Source organism: Leptonychotes weddellii, chromosome X (genome assembly GCF_054177405.1).
Source record: "Leptonychotes weddellii isolate Sample4059 chromosome X, ASM5417740v2, whole genome shotgun sequence".
Classification (NCBI taxonomy): domain Eukaryota; kingdom Metazoa; phylum Chordata; class Mammalia; order Carnivora; family Phocidae; genus Leptonychotes; species Leptonychotes weddellii.
This window is the reverse complement of record NC_138385.1, coordinates 100701390-100720815: the sequence shown is the minus strand read 5'-3', so window position 1 is coordinate 100720815 and position 19426 is coordinate 100701390. Positions and strand designations below refer to the sequence as shown.

Genomic DNA, 19426 nt, shown 5'->3' with positions numbered 1-19426 from the left:
ACACTGCAAACAGGAAAATCTGATTGCTTGACTGCACTGCTTGCACTCTATCTAAAGATACTTAGAATCCGACTTTTAGAAATCTTCTCAACTGACTGCTCTCCAAACTCAGAAAACGTAATTTCTAATTTGCTTGAACTATTAATCTTTGTTTTTCTTTTGTTTCCATAGAATTGCCTCTCATTAAATTACCTGATTGCTCACATCATATAGATGCCGAAGCCCATGCGTAACACCACTTCCTGAAATACAACATTCTCAAGTTCATCCTGCCTCGGGTCATCGTGAGGATACGTGTTTGCTAATACATCATGTTATGCCTACGTAAATAACTTAAAATTTTTTTTGGTAGATTGACTTAGTAAAGTAAAATCCGAATCTGATTACAACCCATTGGATTTATTTGGTCGGTTAAACCTTGGCTCCTGGGTATCTCTGCTCTGGGGAAGTTTTCAATGCTTGGCTATTGTTTTCCCTACAATCATCATATTGACCTTTCTAGCGCATTGTATACTCTCGAAGCTTTTAAATGCCTGTTGGCAGCCAATCACATGCCAGATGGCATCCATCAAGAGCAGGCAACTGGATGAAATCAACAATAACCACATGAATGATGAAGATGGTGACTACACGGCCCTCTGGCCTGATGACTCAACTAATGGAAACAGTAAATGTGTCATCTTCCAGCCTGACTAGTCACCAACCGTGGTAGTGGAGAATAACGCCCATAATGGCTGGTCATACTCTGAGCCTGCTGAGCTCTGACCCAAAGGGGGGGGAAATTGTTAAAATTTAGAAACAAAGGGAGACCAACCTTGAAGTGTCCCCGAGCAGACAGAAGCAGTTTGGTCATGCTGGCGAAGCTTAACGTGGCTTATCCTGCAAGGCTAACTGGACCTGGTCGTTTCTTGCCCGTGTCTCCGGAAATGACAAGCAAAACTTGAACTGCTTCCCGAAGTTGATATGACTGGTAACCACTGAAAATTATAATATTGTAACTAATCACTGTGAAGAATAAACAGTCACAGCTTTGTCACTGGATAAGCTGCCTTAAACCACGCACCCCTGAGCCTCATTCCATGTTTTGGTTTGAATGCTCCCGGTCCGCAAACTTTCTGGGGCCCGCACAGTAATTTTTTACTGACTGCTACTTCAGTGATTCCTTTGGTTTTCTTCTGGCTATTTTGAACCTTTGACAGAAGTTATGTCATTCTGTTCAAAATGACATGGCCGTTTTAGGCCTTTCCTGAACCGCCTGTTTGCTGTAATGTTCTTCACACTTGAGCAATCCCCTCCGAAAGAGAAGGCGAAACCAACCTATCGGCAAGAAACAAAACAAAACAAAACAAAACAAAAAAACCGCCCCACAACGAGGAAGCTGCCTTTACTCGAATCATTTCTACCCAGCCGCAACACCACCGAGCAAGTCATTCCAGACCGCAGGAGGCCATCTTACAGACCCCCGCCCTCCCCACCGCCCGGGGAGTCCGGCCTCTCTGTCGCAGTAGCCGGCGCAGCCAGGCCTCTCGGGGCAGGGCGTCGGTGTCGCGGCCGCTAGGTTCCCCTCTGGCCGGGAACGCACCGCGCGTAGGAGGCGAACGCGATCGGCGTGGCGGGCCTCCAGGGCCCGGAGGTGACCCAGCCGGCTGGGCCGGACGGAGTGGCTGGGCCCAGCACGTGACCGCCCAGCCCGGCTCCGCGGGGGGTGGGGGTGGGGCCGCCCTGGGCGCCGGAGCATGAAATCGACATTTGCCTGGGGCAGGAAAGGGAGCCTGTCAGATTCTGTCTCCATTAGACCCTCCACCCACGGGAGCGGGGGACTGCGCTAGCGTTTTATTTATTTTTGTATCTCCGGAACCAGAAAGCAAAAGGTAAGTTACTTACCACCTGGAAAAACCGGCTTCAGAGGAGTGACTAGAAAACCACAGGACCGGCCACATTGTTGGGTTTTAAAACCCGGTGCGGAAAATAATAGATCGTTGTGAGGGGCAAGGGCCCATATATATGTCCCAAATTAAGAGGCTGACCCTCTGAACGGAGGTTTGGTTAGTCTGGAGGGAATGGTGGCAAAAGGGCCCGGGTTAAATATAGAAGGGACACCAAAGCGGCTGGAGTAAATAGCAAGTAGGTAACTCTTGCCTGCTTGTAAACCCATCTATTTCACATCCCTTTCGGGGGTAGGAGGTGAGGCAATGTTAAAATTGTGACTTAAACTTTATGGAAAGTAAACTAGTATCTGAAACGGGAATACAAGTAAGACCAGTTTCTGCTTTTGTCCTTTCACATTTCAAAACCGTTTATATGGTTTGGCAGAAGAAAACTTAATGGGTTCACTGCTTAAGTTTGAAATATGCCATTTCAGGTTTACATGATCACTGTTGGAATTTTCTAAGGCTTTCTAGGCAAGGCTGTTTCAGTTGTGAATGAGAAATGTTGACATCGTGCATATTTTCTGTAATAGTAACATGACTCACTTCTGCAGAATGTGATAAAAATTAAAAAGCGTGAAATAATGAGTTATTGTGAATTAACTCTTTCATGTCTGAGAGATCAGATTCCTTGCCAGAAGGTTTAAGAAAACACACAAGTACAACCATGCTCATGCAATAGTGCTTTATTTTAAGTCAGCAAATATTCCAGTAAGTAGTATGAATATGTGGTATCCCTTTTTTTTCCCTGTGGCAAATGCAAGTTAATATTAGAGTGTAGCTACTGAGAGTAAATAAAAGCATTATTCATCAGTGCAATTAGCATAATATTCCACAATGAATATGCTTCAAAATAAAGTATGTATTTGATATATATATTTGATAAATGATTTGAAACACTGACCCTCTGTGCTAAGTATTTCCATGCACTTTATATTTTAACTGTCATTTTGATGTACACAAAATATATTTCTCCGTTGCCTTTGATAAAGACTTTTAAAAAATAAAACACTAAATTGTTCCCTTTCATTACTAATCCCTTTATTGCTAACTCTTTTGAAATCCTATTACATGCTTGGAGCCTGTAGTCATTTGGATTTCTCCTTCTGTGTGCTGCTTGTTTCCCACAGTCGGTGAAAGGCCGGGAAAGCTGCGCACATTCAGGCAGACGGCCCAGAAGCGAGGCCGGAGCGGGGCTTCCCGGCCACTTGCTCCTCACCTCCGGGGACTTCCAGGGTCTTCCTCGCCCCCCACCCCCTCCCCGCCTCGCCCCGAGGGCGTCACGTGGCGGCGTGGGGCCCGCCTCCGGTGACGTCACCGCGCTCGCAGCCGTCGCGCCGAAGAAAGGATGCTCTAGGATGCTGTGCAGGTGGGCGGCGGGGATGCGCCATGCGGCACTGCAGGTAAGGGACGCGCGGCGCCCACTCTGCCGGCGCAGCCCGGGTCTGCAGGCCTGCGGCCCGTCGACGCCCCAGAAAGCGAAAGTGGGGGTCTTTGGCCGCTGCGGCTGCTGCATGCACCAGGCGGGGCTGCCGGGGGTGCGGGGGGGTTGCAGGCCCACGCGTGACTTCGAGGTTGGCATGCCCATCCGGGAAAGCGCGCAGGGGCCAGACAGGAAGACCGGGGCCTCTTGCTCAGGAGAGAAAAAAAATCTGGAATGAAGAGAGAAAGGGGCTTGTCAAAGATAACCGTCAACTGTTTTCTAGCTGTCATTGTGCTTCTTAAATAATGACACGTTTACTAATTCTCCTTCCAGGGGTTTGTCCTCAGTATTTAGCCTCATTTCTTGTAAAGCAAAAGCTGCTTTGCTCTGAATGGAATGGAAACTTACTGGTTAGCAATTTAAAGAGCTAAATGTGCAGTATAAATCGTTTTGCATTATTTTGCAAGGTTCCGGCGTTTAAAGGGGATGTGTCAGAAATGCATTTTTCCCCCCTCCAGGTGTTTTAAGTAGATTGGAAAATAACAGATGCAACCTCCGAAGATTAACTGCGAGTGTAAGAGCGAATCAGCTACATCTCTGAAGAACAAAATGGTTTTTAGAAGGGGGTGGGGTGGAGATGAACACCCAAACCGAAGAATTCCCAGTGTTTTTTTTCATTTCCGTTTTGAATAATTAGCCTGCTGGAAGAAGGGGCTTGATGACTCAGCGGCAGATGGAGGGGGGTCAGGTGACTTTTCAGTTCTGGCCGGTGGGGGGGCGTTTAATGGACTCTGTTAAGCGTTCTGACCTGTTTACATTCCTTTCTCTGGTTCAAATAGGGCCTGAGGCGGGGACATGGGTGGGCACCCTTAGGAGGAGAATCTGTAAAACATGACCCCTCTGGAAGTTGGGTGGCAGTAAATTGTACTGGAACTCACACCATGAATAATTTGATTCCCCAGCAGCTGTTGGAGGACAGTGTTAAAAAGCAGTGCTATTTTAGTTGGTACTGTAAAGGTTTTTTATTCTTTTCCCCTTGGTGGTGGGCTTACTGTCAAGCAGCCCAGATAGCTTTGGCTCTAAGAAGGGGATTATAGACTTCCTCTCTCTGTTTTATTTTCTAACCAAATTTCAATTGATTTGCTCTGATTATTTATTTCAGAGTAAGGAGAAGCTATAAAAACAATGGGGAATTCTCTTCCAACTTAGAACTTTATAAGATTGCCATTCAGAAGACATCAAGGAGAAAAGAGGATGTGAGCCCTGTTTAAAGAAAAACGGGCATGGAGATGGGGTGAAGTCAGCAAAGAAAAATGGGGATGGGGTGAAGTCCGTGAGACTTACCTTTGATTTTGCTAAAATCAAAATAATGTTTCTGTGAAATTCATGCTATGTCAGAAAATGAGCTGGCAAGATATTGGGACGTAGTCCTGCATATACTTCAGCCTAGAGATCCAAATGTCAAAATCCTATCTTTGTCCATATCCACGCCTGTATATTTATATATCCATACATTCATGTTTCTATCTCTACAGCTGTGTCTTTGCTTCTGTAGTCTTTTTAAAAATTGTGCTTATAGGGGCGCCTGGGTGGCTCAGTCGTTAAGCGTCTGCCTTCGGCTCAGGTCAGGGTCCCAGGGTCCTGGGATCGAGCCCCAAGTCGGGCTCCCTGCTCAGCGGGAAGCCTGCTTCTCCCTCTCCCACTCCCTCTGCTGTGTTCCCTCTCTCGCTGTGTCTCTCTCTGTCAAATAGATAAATAAAATCTTAAAAAAGAAATTGTGCTTATATAAGAAAATGCCAAGCTATTTTCCAAGGTGGGCGTACCATTTTGCATTTCTGCCAGCAATGTATGAGAATTTCAGTTGCTCAGGATCCTTGCCAGCACCTTGGTTTTGTTTTGTTTTTAATTTTAGCCATGCTCGTAGGTATGTAGGGGTTATCTCTTCGTGTTTATTTCTTTTAAGTGAATGAGTCTTATCGTATGTAAATTATTCCCTGCCAGCCCCTTGGTTATTGTCAGTTTTTAAAAAAATTTTAACCATTCTGGTAGGTAGTTATGGTATCTCATTGTGGTTTTTTCTTCTTTTTAAATTTTTTAGTAATTTACTTATTTATTGTGTTTTGAGTCTGTTTCTCCCTGCTAGAATATGAGGTCCAGGAAGCCTGGGATTTGTGTATGTATTGTTCATTCCTCCATCTCCAGCACTGGGCGTGGTACTGGGAGTATTTAGTTACCGTTTAAGAAATCGGTCAATGTTTTGCAGTTGCACACGTCCTGAAGGCCTGGGAGAGCCACCTTGCTCACCCCAGAGGGGGTTAAACCATCGGCGGGGCCTCTGCGGTTCCCGCTGGTGGAGGAGTCAGGGATGAACCGGATTTGGCAGCACGTTTCAGGCTGAAATCATTCTCAAGGAGCTAGCTAGCAATTTTCATTACCTAGCTGGTAACTGAGCTTCATTTTTCATTAATCATTTTCAAGTTCCTGGATCCAACCATGCTTGAAGCTTCAATTAAAAAAATTTTTATTTCTCCCACCCCCTACCCCCCTGCCTTTGGCAACCACCAGTCTGTTCTCTGTGAGCTTTTTTCCCCCTTCGATTCCACATATAAGAGGGATCCTACAGTATTTGACTTTCTCTGTCTGCCTGCCTTACTTCCCCTTAGCATAATGCCCTCGAGGTCCATCCATGTTGCAAATAGCAAGCTTTCATTCATTCTTTTTTTTTTTTTTTTAAGATTTTATTTATTTATTTGACAGAGACACAGCGAGAGAGGGAACACAAGCACAAGGGGGAGTGGGGAAGGGAGAAGCAGGCTTCCCGCAAAGCGGGGGAGCCCGATGCGGGGCTCGATCCCAGGACCCTGGGATCATGACCTGAGCCAAAGGCAGACGCTTAATGACTGAGCTGCCCAGGCACCCCCATTTTTTCTTATGGCCGAATAATATTCCACTGTAAATATATACCACAGTTTCTTTATCCATTCATCCATCAACAGACACTTAGGTGGTTTCCATGCCTTGGCTATTGTAAATAATGCTGCAATGAACATAGCGGTGTGAATGTCTTTTTGTTTCCTTCTGATAAATACCCAGAAGTGGAATTGCTGGGTCGTATGGTAGTTCTATTTTTAGTTTTTTTGAGGAGCCTCCGTACTGTCTTCCACAGTGGGGGCACTAATTTTCATTCCTACCAACAGTGCATGAGGGGTCCCTTTTCTCTACATCCTTGCCAACGCTTGTTATTTCTGGTCCTTTTGTTAATAGCCATTCTAATAGGTGTGCGGTGTTATTTAGTTGTGGCTTTCATTTGCATTTCCCTGATGATTAGTGATGTTGATCATCTTTTCATGTGCCCGTTGGCCATCTGCCTGTCTACTTGGAACAATGTCTATTTAGATCTTCTGCCCATTTTTTTATCAGATTTTTTTTTCTGTTGAATTGTATCCGTTATATTTTGGATATTAGCTTCTTATCAGATAGATGCTTTGCAAATGTTTTCTCCCATTCAGTAGGTTGCCTTTTCATTCTGTAGATGAATTCTTTTGCTGTGTGGAGCTTTTTAATATGATGTAGTCCCACTTACTTATTTTTGCTTTTGTTTCTTTGACTTTTGGTGTCAGATTCCAAAAATCATCGCCAAGACCTATGTCAAGGAGCTTATCGCCTAGGTTTTCTTCTAGGAGTTTTATGGTGTCAGGTCTAATGTTCAAGTCTTTAATCTTAATTTCGAATTAATTTTTGTATCTGGTGTAATTTTGTATATGGCATTTCTTACAAAGTTTGGACACCCTGATGTGTTGTTGCAGTAATTCAGCAATTTGTTTATTGCAGTTTCCTTCATTTGGTTCAGGTTGGCCACAGGGATTAAGATCCTTGGGTCCCTTCCTTCCGTCTCCCTCATCCAGCCCTAGACAGAGCAGAACGGGTGATAGAGTTGGATGTAGAGACCTGGATTCTACTCTGGCTTCCGGACCGTGTAACCTTGGGCACGTTACTTTGTGTCTTTGGGCCTTAATTGTCTCTTCCTCAAAGTAACCAAGAAATTTAGATCAGGGTTTCTCCGCCTCAGCACTGTTGACCTTTGGGGCTGAATAAATCCGTTGGGAGGGGGGCGTCCTGCGCACTGTGGGAGGCTGGGCAGCATCCCTGGGCTCCACTCACTAGGTGCCAGTAGCGCCCCTCCCCCAGCCGTGACAACCAGAATGTCTCTAGATGCTGCCACCTCTCCCCCTGGGGTAGGGAGCATTGCCCCTGGTCGAGAACCACTGATCTGGATGATCTCTAAAAGTTCTCTGGCTTCAGTATTCTAGAATTCATTTTCCTATGATTTGTTTGATGCTAAGCCCTTGATCAGAGATCCGATTCCCTTTCATCGCGTCTGTGTATCGGAAGATACAACGCGAAAGCTTTTTTACGCTGTGGGGTTCCAGAAGTAGCTTCGGCCCGAAAGGGGAGGCCTGTTTGTGCGCCAGTTGTGACTGGGAAGCTAGCTGGGCAGACAGGAGAGTGCCAGGGAGAGGGGCCGCCCGGCCCAGTCCCCTCCGTAGCCGCACGAGGGGGCGGGCAGCGTGGCGCAGAGGTGGTGCCGGCAGCGAGCGCGGTGAGAAGCTGGTGGTGGCGTCCCGGGTAGCTAGTAGCATCAGGAGGCCGACGCCCACTGCCCGCGCCGCCCGACGCCGCCCGACGCCGCCCGACGCCGCCCGACGCCGCCCGACGCCGCCCGACGCCGCCCGCCTCCCCGCTCCGCCCCGGGCAGCGTGCTCACGCGCTTCGAGCGTCTGGCTCTGACCCCGGAGGGCGGCTTCGTCTGCATCACTTCCCCTCTTGGAGCAGTTGCTGCGTCCATGACTTGGGGCCCCTGGTACTTGCTGGTCCTGCTGCTTCCTTGGCTTTCGAGGGGGGATCGGAGGGATGTCAGAGGGGCTGCAAGCTGGAAGACTCCCAAGAGACAGGAAGCAGTGATGGCAGTGGCATGGCAAGGTGTGGGCCGTGTGCAGCGCGGGTGGCCCCGGGAGGCTTAGAATGGCCGGGAGACCCCCGTCCCCCGGGCTGGGACCGCTCTGTGCCCGTCCCCCCTCCCCCCCTTTCCCTTGCCGTCAGCCTTCGCTCTCACTCTTCCAGGCCCCATAAAAATCGGTCTCGGCGGGCGGTTTGGCCTGCAGTGCGGGAGGCCGGGCGGCCGGGTCCCCGCTCAGCCTGTCCCGGAGCCGCCCCCCGCTCCCGTGTGGCTCAGGGGGCTTGGCACCCTTGCTGGGCCTTCTGGCCCCGTCTCTGCAGCAAGTCCAATTCGTGAAAGAAGATTGAAAAAGGAGGGTATTCACCATGAAATGAGACTTAAGAGACTGAGAAAGTGTCCCAGTCCCCTCTGTTGCTGCGTCAGAGACCAGAGACTAGGGGGCTCATCCCCAGCAGCCCATGATTTCTCACAGCACTGGAGGCTGGCACGGTTGGCTTCCGGTGAGGTCCCTCTTCTGGGTCGCAGACAGCCACCTTTTCCTCACCTCCTCACGTGGCAGGAAGAGACTGAATAGCTAGTTCTCTGGGGTCTCTTTGATAGGGCACTCGTCCCATCCCCAGGGCTCCACCTTCAGGACCTGATCACCTCCCAGAGGCCCCGTCTCCAAATACCATCCCATTAGGGGGTCGGTTTCAACAGACGAATTTTGGGAGGACACATTCAGTCCATGACAACAACGAGATGTAACTTGGAGCCCCTGATTGGGGCCTGGCCTGAACAAACATCTGTAATAGGCACTTGGGGACGCCTGGGGTTATTTTTATGTGACCAGCTGTTAGATGATATAAGGAAACTACTGGAAGTTTCATTAGATGTGACAATCTTGTGGGGTGGTAGGCATCCAGCTAAGCCATTCCGGGATTCCTGACACAGATTCAGTGAGATAATGCATGTGTTTCCTGCTGCCATGTTTTGGGGGAATTTGTTATACAGCAATAGATAACTAACACGTGAGTATGTACAAGAGTCTTATTTATTGATTTATTTTTGGTGATGCACACTGAAGTATTTAGGGATGAAGTGTCATGACGGCGACAAGTTACTGAAACTTTTTTTTTTTTAAGATTTTATTTATTTATTTGAGACAGAGAGAATGAGAGAGAGAGCACATGAGAGGGGGGAGGGTCAGAGGGAGAAGCAGGCTCCCTGCCGAGCAGGGAGCCGGATGCGGGACTCGATCCAGGAACTCCAGGATCATGACCTGAGCCGAAAGCAGTCGCTTAACCAACTGAGCCACCCAGGCGCCCCTACTGAAACTTTTTAAAAACATTTTTGGAGATCTCTTTAATGTATGGCTGGATACAAGACAGATGAATTCTCATCCCTGCTTCTACATTCAATCTGTAGCCTCTAGAAAATTCTACTGGACACTCAGAAGAGAATGAGAATGAGAAAAGGGCAAATAACAATTTAAGATTATTATAAAAATATTAAAAAATTTTTTTTAAAGATTTTATTTATTTATCTGAGAGAGAGAGGGGGGTGAGGGACAGAGGGAAAAGCAGGCTCCTGCTGAGCAGGGAGCCCTTACGGTACTCGATCCCAGGACTCCAGGATCATGACCTGAGCCGAAGAAGACACTATGCTTAACCAACTGAGCCACCCAGGTGCCCCTATAAAAATATTTTTGACGGCATGGATCCCCTAAAGGGTCTTGGGGACCCCAAGGTATCCCTAGATCATACTATGAAAACCACTGTTCTAGATAAATAATTTATTTGTAAATGGTTCAGTTAAACGGGGAGAGCAAAAGGTGAGGCAAATATGGCCAAATGGGAACACTTACTGAATTTGATTGGTGTTACTCATTGGACTCTTCTGGAGAATGTTCTGTGTATTTGAAAATGTTCGTAATAAAAAGTTTTTTTTAACAAGACAGAAAAGGGGGCGGCGCCTGGGTGGCTCAGTCGGTTAAGCATCCAACTCTTGGTTTGGACTCAGGTTATGATCTCAGAGTCGTGAGATCGAGCTCTGCGTTGGGCTCCGCGCTCAGTGTGGAGTCTGCTTGAGATTCTCTCTCTCCCTCTGCCCCTCCCACCACTTGCACACTCTCTCTCAAAAATAAATAAATAAAATTAATAAATAAAATCTTTTAAAAAAAGAAAAGAAATGTGGACTCTGGGATATGTGGGGATTCTGACTGAGTAGGTCTGGGGGTGAGGCCCAGCGGGAGCATTTTTAACCTGAGCTCCGGGTGCCCCCGAAGGACCCGAGACCCCACCTGAGGCCTGCTGGTGCGGAGGTTCCCCGCACACCACCTCTCCTCCACCCCTCCAACCTCCTGAGCCAGATCAAGCGGTGTTAGTTCGCGGCGAGGCTTATCCGTTTTCCCGTCACCCGTGGGGGCAGATGTTGGGGGACAGTCTGCCCCCCCCACTCTCCCTCAGCAGGTGCTGCCGTGCAGGCTGCGGGGAGACCTTGTTATCAAACGGCTGCTTAACCGCTCTTTCAGTGGATGGCGGAGATAAACTTTCCTTTCTAAGCGCAGGAGTGGGTTTCCTTCACAGATCGTGAGAAGTATTTTTGAATGTCTTGTTTTCCGTGTTACATACAGCTAGTGAGAGTTTCCGGCAGGATCAAAGTTATGGAAAGAAATCGAAGCTTTCTTCGCATTCCCAGTCCCCGGGGCCTCCTCCCAAAGGTAGCTGCTGCTAACTTGCGTGGGATATGGTTTCTGAAAATGTGCAAATACACCCATCTCTAGAATGTATATAGTGCTTTGTTGGTTTGCTTTATTGGGAGGTAATTTGCGTGGAGCAAAATGCATGGATTTTTTAATTCAGGTGGTTTTGACAGAGAATATTCCCAGCACCCCCAGAGGGCCCCATCTCACCCTCCTTTAGCCAAACCCTCTGGCAGAGGCAGCCACTAGTCTGATTTGTGTCAGCACAGTTTACTTTTGCCTGTTCTTGAACTTCATACACATAGGAATCCTATGATATGTCTGCTTTCATATCTGGCTGCAAAGATGTTTCCATAAGACATGAGCCTCAGTATTCATTCATGCATTCACTCCCTCATTTACTTCCTTGTTCAGCGAATATTTGTTGGATCCCTGCCATGTGTCTAGGCCCGGATTTTCTAGGCCCTGAGTGTTCAGGGGAACAGCCAGTGCAAAGGGCCCGAGGCAAGGCATTTGAAGAACAGCAAGGAGGTCGGCATGTCCAGAGAAGAGCAGCCCAGAGATCACATGGTGGGAAAGGTGCCCTGAGGGGTGGCCGGGGCCGACCATGCAGGGACATGGCAGGAGGGGCACCCATCCTGGATTATTCTCAGTGTGCCGGAAAGCTGCTGGATGCTTTCGGCTGTGGGAGTGGCACGCGGGGACTTGCATTTGAAAGGGTGACTCTGGCTGTCGTAAGAAGAGTCAGAGGTGCGCAAGAGAGAAAGCGGGGTGGCCGGTGAGGAGGCTGGCATGGTGGCCGGGTAAACAGTGACCTGGGTGACCACATGAGCTGGCCCAGGCCTCTGACTTAATTCGCAGCACTCTGTTGCCTGTCCTTCCCTCCGGACAGACTCACACCGCAGCTCGCTCGCCGAGGCTCTTGCTTGCTGTCGGGCAGGTCTTGGTGCCGTTCTTGAGAGCAGAGAGCCCGGTCGTCGGTTGCATTGGAAGTTTGAGACCCGAGCCTTCACTGTCCGAGGGGACTGTGAGCCCTCCTGAAGTCCCATGGAGGCCCTTGACCTTCTGAGGATGGTGTCGGGCCCGCTGCCGTAAGCAGCGGCTCGGAGGCCCCGGGCGGCGTGGGGTTTGGCCGGAGGGAGAATCGCACGCACCTGCCGCGTTCTGTTCATCCGCTTGGGGAGTCCGCCCCTTGCCCGGCGGCCCGGCACCTGCCGGCTCCTTTCTCGGGGCCGGGGCTGCCCCCACTGTGCTCGCCCGGCAGTTCTAACATGTCTCCCTGTGGGCCGGCTCTGTTGCCCTGCCTCTTGGTTCTTCGTTTCCCTTCGGGCTCACTGTTAAACATTTTTCCTCCCTCCCTTGTACCCCTTGGCGGCGCTGCTTGGTTGGGAGGGCTTTGTGGTGAGTAGATAGGAGGGCCGACCGCAAAGGTGACAGACGAGCTATTTTTCCTCTTTGCTTAGTCATGCCTTCCACCAGCACTCCTTTTGCCCAGAACCTTCGAATGGACCACGGGTCAGCCCTCACCTTGGTAACCCAGGTAAGCCACCCGGTGGCCTTGTTCTGAGAGCTCCAGGAGGAACACCCCAAAGCCGCGTTCGAGGACCGCCTGCATTTAGCCTTTACAGAGATCTCGAGTGTCTGTTTAAATTTTATTTATACCCCACATAAGCAGAAAATGGGTTGTTGTGGAGGAAAGGGTCAATGGAAGTTCCGTCTGAAGAGGTCCCCGGAGCGGGAGGGACCCAGAGTGCTCTTTCCCACCAGCACTGTCTTCAGCAGCTGAATCGTGGCCCTCAGAATTCATATGCTGGGGTCCCACCCGGACCTCCGAGGGCAACCTTCTTTGGAAATAGGGTCTGTATAGAGGTAATCAAGTTGAAATGAGGTCATTAAGGTCGCTGTCCTCCAGCATGGCCGCGGTCCTGGTAAGAAGAGGAAGGCACGGAGAGAAGGCAGCGGGAAGGGACGTGGGGAGAAGACCGCCCTCTACAAGCCCAGGACAGGCCGGGACAGGTTCTCCCTCGGCGCCCTCGGAAGGAAGCGACCCTGCCGTCCCTTTGGTCTCCGACTTCTGGCCCCAGAGCTGTGGCACAGGACATGTCTGGGGCCCTTTGTTTGGGCAGCCCGAGGGGACTGGCATGGCAGCATTTTCAGAGGTCAGAGGGCAGCCCGGCGCCTTTGCCTTCACGGTAGGTCCGCATGAGCTCCGCACAGTCGCGGCGAGGAGCGGCCAGCAGTGCCCTGTCAATGGAGGCAGGTAGCTCTCAGGTCTGGAGAGGACCAAGGCCTGCTAGGCTGTTGGGGAGGAAGGGCCCTTGGGGCCTGGGCTCGAATCTGGCTCCCCACTCACCTTCCGTGCGACCTGAACCTGTGACCGAACCTCTCCTCTGCCTCAGTTTGCTTATCTGTGGCGTGGGCCTGAGGGTGACAGTATTTAATGCAGAGAATGTCAAGAGCCCGAGCGACTGAGTGTATGTGAAGTGCTAAAAATGGTGCCTGGCACACGGAGTCCTATAAAAAGTTGTTCTTGGGGCGCCTGGGTGGCTTAGTCGTTAAGCGTCTGCCTTCGGCTCAGGTCATGGTCCCAGGGTCCTGGGATCGAGCCCCGCATCGAGATCCCTGCTCAGTGGGAAGCCTGCTTCTCCCTCTCCCACTCCCCCTGCTTGTGTTCCCGCTCTCGCTGTGTCTCTCTCTGTCAAATAAATAAAATCTTAAAAAAAAAAAAAAGTTCTTATTGTGAGGAGGAGTCTCTGGGGAGACTCTCATTCCTTGGCCCTTGACACCAGGAACACAGAGACTCAGGCCTCCCCTCCCTGCCTCTGCGGTGGGGATGTGAGAACACTGAGTCTATTGTGTCACTTGAGGCCACATGCAGTTGGCCTCATCCCCTTTCCAACACGCAGGCTGTGTTCCCAATCGTGACAAATAGCTGTGTGGCCCTGGGGCCCTCGGAGGCATGCCATGGAGGGAGGGTCACGGTCCCACACCAGCTCCCCAGTCCTGTGGAAGCCAAGCTGTAACTGAAGGAGTGCGATGTGCTGGGACCTTGGAGGCAGGCCAAGGAGGAAGGAGGAAGATTGGAGGGAAGGAGGAGGCGGGGAGGAGGAGGAGGAGGCCCTCCCCTGTCTCTTTTGGCTCCAGGCAAAGGTTAATTTTCAGTCTTTCTGCCTATCCTTCGACTCTGAGCTTCCCTCTCTTTGGGACTCTTTATTGGACCTGTGGCCCTTGGCCCCTCGCCACACGGCCACCAGGGGGCTCCTCTGTCAGTGCCTCTGGGGAGCCCAGTCTGGAGCATCGGCTGGAAGGAGTGAATGAATCATGGCCCCTCATCTAAAGGTGTCTGCATTTTAAAAAGCGAGAGTCCGTGATCTCAAATGAATTTGAAATTGGTGTGGTTTCCAGCAAGGTGGAGAGGTGAGATGAAAAGCTTTGACTGATGTGGGAGCCAGCCTCCAAAGTGGGCCCCAGTGACGCCGTCTCCTGGTGCTCAGGCCCGCATGCGGTCTCCTCCCACACTGGTCACTCGGGGCTGACCTGTGCGGCCAGCAGGGGACCGTGCAAGTGACGCCGGAGGCCTTCCACGGCTGGGTCACAGGACACTCTACTGCCTCCTCCTTGTTCCCTCGGATCAGCTGCTTTGGAGGAAGCCAACTGCCGCGTCCTAAGGACACTCTAGCAGTCTTGCTGAGATGCAGGAGGGAGCGGACCTGAGGCTTCCCAGCAGCAGCGAGCACCGACTTGCTAGCCCTGTCTGGGAGCCAACTTGTAAGTGGGTCCTCTTGACCCCATCAAGCCTTTTCAGATAGCTGCAGCTGTAGCTGACAGCTTGACCACAACCTCCTGAGAGAGATCTCAAGCCGGAAGGATCCAACCAGGGGCACTGGGGGGGCTCGGCCGGTGAAGCGTCTGCCTTCGGCTCAGGTCATGATCCCGGGGTCCTGGGATGGAGCCCCGCGTCGGGCTCCCTGCTCAGCGGGGAGTCTGCTTCTCCCTCTTCCTCTGCCTCTCTCCCCTGCTCGTGTTCTCTCTCTCAAGTAAATGAATAAAATCTTAAAAAAAAAAAAAGAAGGACCCAGTCAAGCTGCTTCTGAATTTCTGACCCACAGAAACTGGAAAAATCATACGTGTTTATTGTTTGAAGCTGCTAAGCTCTGGGGTAATTTGTTTCACAGCATTGGATAGCGAATACAATGGTAAGAACCCAGACTTTTGTGGGAGGGGGGCCTAGTGCTGGCAGCTCCTTGGGTCAGCTCCCCAGGCTGCGGCTGCCTCCCTCTTGCCCCTTCTGAAGCTCCACTCTTCTCTCATTGCTCCATATTTGTTCATTTGTTCATGCTGTGGTCTCTCTCCCTCCCTTCTTCCCCTCATCCCACCCTCTGTCCGGTGAGCTTCATGCAAGGTTTGGGTATATTCATTGTAAGTTGGGGGGGTATTGATGATGAGTTTGAGTGTGTTGATTTTTTTCATTTTCCACAATGTATATGCCCATATTCATCTGCATCGCCTGGAGACTTCGTGCAATAACCCCCAAATGCCAGTGGGGATTGGATGCCTGGCTGTCACTGCGAGCACCCAGCATTTGCCAGTGTAGGATGTGGCCATCTCCCCTTTACCTCTCGCGCGGGGGAAACGTATCCTGACCTGTCATGCAGCGTGGAGCCCATATCCTCTGCCCACTGCACGGCGGGTCGCCCAACCCCAGGGCCTTTGCTTTGTCAGAGAGTTCAGACTTTTCACGTGAATTATTTCGGTGGGAGGTCATTTTTGTAAGAGCTGATGTGATAGATATTTCAAGAGAAAAGAAGGTATGTCACAGGCACATCAAGGAAGTGTCGCAGCGGGCCAACTACGAGTCTACCTTCGGTAACGTGAGGCAGTGCGACTTAATTCTCGTTGCCCTTCACTAAAGTTTGTCCTGAAATACATGTGCAGAAAAGTGTGTAAAGCCGAAACGCACAGCTTGCTGAGTTGTCACCCAGTGAACACACCTGGGTACCCAGGGCCCAGATGAACTGGAACATGACCGGTCCCCAGAAGCCACCTGCAGGTCCCCTTCTTCGTCACTTCCCAGCCCAAGGGCATCTGCTACTACAGATTCGTTGTGCTCGCTGGAACTTTGTGTTAGTGGACTTGTGTACCCCTTCATGTCTGGCTTCCGTGCGACGTTAGGGTTGCAGGCTTCATCCTTGTTCAGTGCGTGTAGCGGTGCACCGTTCGGCCTCACAGTTGGATGGAGCTGCTGAGTTTTCTCTGTACAGGGTGTCTTGTTTCTTTTGCTGCTTTTAGGATACCCTCCTTTTCACTGGTCTTAACAATTTGATTATGATATGCCTTGGTGTGGTCTGGTTTGCTTATTTATTTACTTCTGCTGCTTGCGGTTTGTTGAGCTTCTTGTGTCTGGGATTGTAGTCTAATAGTTGAAATCTTTGTGTAGAACTGGGATGGCTACAGGGCGCCTGGGTGGCTCAGTCATTAAGCATCTGCCTTCGGCTCAGGTCACGGTCCCAGGGTCCTGGGATCGAGCCCCGCATCGGGCTCCCGGCTCGGTGGGAAGCCGGCTTCTCCCTCTCCCACTCCCCCTGCTTGTGTTCCCTGTATCGCTGTGTCTCTGTCAAATAAATAAAAATCTTTATTAAAAAAAAAAAAGAAGAACTGGAATGGCTCTAGCAAATGTTCTGGCCAGCTAATCAAAATTTATTCCAGAGAAACGTCTTGAGAGAGTTTAAAGGGAGTTTTCAACCCACGTCCCTATCACCTCCTCCACTTGGATAAGAATGGCGAGGAAGGGTTTGCCTAAAGGAACTGTCGGCTCATGGTGCTTTTAGCCACCACACTGGGTTCAAAGTCTGCTCCCGGGGCCCCAGGGATTCGGTGTCAAATGCCTGGTTTGGGCATCAGCCAGGCCACAGGGCAGCTGCACTGGGGGAGGAGATCTGTCTGCGTATTTGTCAGCTCAACTTTTTCCACGGCTGAAAAATAATAAAGGAAAATCAAGACGAATTGAGCAGTTAGGAGAAAAACCTACAAACCTAGTAGGGAAAGCTCGTCATGCTCTTAAGACTTGCATTGTTATAAATCATAAAACTGTGGGATGGCGCGTGTGAAAGGTGACATGTAGTCAAAGAAACGTTTTTAAAGCCACTCGCATTTTACACGTGTAGTGACTTCAGCTTGGTTTATATATTCTTTTCGTCCTAAGTATATGCACAGATAAAATCTCTCTTGTATGTATTATTGAGCATGTCTATGCAGTGATGTTAAAAGCATTTAACAGGGGGCGCCTGGGTGGCTCAGTCGGTTAAGTGTCTTGTCTTCAGCTCGGGTCATGATCCTGGGGTCCTGGGATGGAGCCCCACGTCGGGCTCCTTGCTTGGTGGGGAGTCTGCTTCCCCCTCTCCCTCTGCCTGCCGCTCCCCCCTGCTTGTGCTCTCTCTCTCTCTCTGTCAAATAAATAAATAAAATCTTTTTTTTAAAAAAAGCATTTAGCTGACTGTTCTATAGAATCTATATCTATAGATGGATTATAGTATTAGTAATGCTTTTTGTAGAATAGAGATAGTATGTGGTGGTTGGCCAAGCTTTTTTAGGTTTAGTGGATTACTATAGAGTGGGCCTCAGCAAACGCTTGTCAGATGTCCAGATAATAAATAAGGGTGAGTAACAGGCCTCTGACCTCAAGGAACTCACAATCCGATATGGGAGGAAGCAAGCTTGTAAGTCATTCTTCCAACAAAATGCTATTGATAAATAAGATTGACACTAAAAATATTAGTGATTAAGACACAATGGGAAGGATGCAGGGCATGCAGGAGAGTGGGGAATAGGAGGGGACAAAGGGTGAAGGGGCCGGTGGTTCTCCAAGTACAATCTGTGGGCCAGCAGCATCAATCAGCCTCCCTGGGAGCTTGTTAGAAATGCAGATCCCTGGGCCCCACCCCAGACCTGCTGAAGCTGAAGGTGGGGGGTGGGCCCTGGCCAGCTGCGCTGGTCATGCTGACGCACCCTGGAATTTGTGTATCTCCAGTCGAGGCAGTGATCAGCCACCAGTGTTCTGTGGAGGAGCGTAGGACAGGCCGTTTTGATGCTCAGCTTGCCCCAGAATTGCTAGAGGCCGCAGCACAGCCTGGACCCCCTGTGTTGGTGGACTGTTCATCCGTTGCAATCCATTGAGTGTATCTGGGAGTTTTCCTGAATTCTTACATGGGCGGGAAGTTTGACTTTGCCCATCGGTATAATTTATCCATTTTTTCTTTTATGGATCATACTTTTGGTGTCATTTCTGAGAACTCCTCGCTTAGCACCAGGTCGTGAAGGTTTTGCCCGTTTGTACAGAGCCATAAAAACCTCACTCAATGGGTTTCACAGAGGCAAAGGCGTTGCTGGTTGACACAGTAGAAAATGCCATGCTGCCTTCATTTGGATTCTCTCAGAATTGGCCCCGGAGACAAGGATCCCAGGGCAGGGAGCTTTGTGGGAGGTGCAGGGTCTCCTGGGAGGGGCATGGGGAAGTGTGACCCGGAAAAGAAGGCAGCCAGTAGAGGCTGGGCTGGTAATACAGCTCACTCAATAGGCGACTGGAGGCTAACGCTACGCTTTGGAAACTCTAGGAAACAGAGCTTGCTGTGTCCCGGGTTCCCAGGATCATCTCTGGGTTCAACTAGGAGTACTCACAGGACAGCATACAGTTGTCTTCCTGGCTATGATTTATTATAGTAAGGCATATAGGGCAGAATCAGCAAAGGGAATAGGCAAGCTCGTTAGAGTCGCAGTACCCATGAGTTTTATTGGAGGTTGGTCCTATAGGCACCCGCTGTGTGGCTCATTATCAAAATTCCAGTCTCTTAGAAAGAAAGCAGGAGTTCAGCATCAATAACATTATTTGGACAACCAGTGCAGGCACAGTGAGCCATTCTCATCAGTTCTGGGACTGGTGGGGACCCTCTTGAAATGCAAGTTCCCACATGCTAGCCAAGGGCCAACCTTGCCAGCAGGCCTTTCTAAGGAGAGCAGTCTCCGGCCTGCAGTGGTAAATCTTTTCTGCCTTATAAAACACATGCCTTGAAATGACTCCATTCAGGGAGTAAGGGAGTGGGGGTATTTATACACCAGTTCCTGAGAGTCATCAGTTAATATCTGCTCCTAATAACGCATTCAGGCATAGAGATCCAGTTGGAAATAAGCTGGAGCTTACTGGAAGGTTTTGAGGAATGTGGGTGGGGCACTGGCAGCTTCAAATACAGTAGTTATTCTAGAAATTGGGTGAGGACAGCAAAGCCACATGTACAGGGCAGTTCCGTGCATGTGGTCGTGGGCGAAGAGACCAAGGTCAAGGCTTCCCTGTAACTTCCTTCGGGTGTGGCAGGAACTCCGTGCAGGCCATTGCTGGGCCTGGAGGCACAGGGAGAGCCACAGATGGATACTGCCTCTCTGTG

General features: G+C 50.1%; 1 protein-coding gene across 2 annotated transcripts in view; it reads left to right on the top strand.

The window, feature by feature from the left end:
• The first annotated feature begins 1688 nt into the window (after positions 1–1688).
• The window catches only part of CLCN4 (Cl-/H+ antiporter 4), a 66485-nt gene continuing 48747 nt past the window's right edge, over positions 1689–19426 (top strand). For both annotated transcript variants that reach the window (XM_081809195.1, XM_081809194.1), the window contains exons 1-2: positions 1689–1871; positions 3059–3331. Coding sequence is in view for 1 of the 2 variants with exons in the window: in XM_081809194.1 (XP_081665320.1) it covers positions 3318–3331 (14 nt within the window). In the remaining variant the exon portion in view is untranslated. The remainder of the gene's footprint in view (positions 1872–3058; positions 3332–19426) is intronic.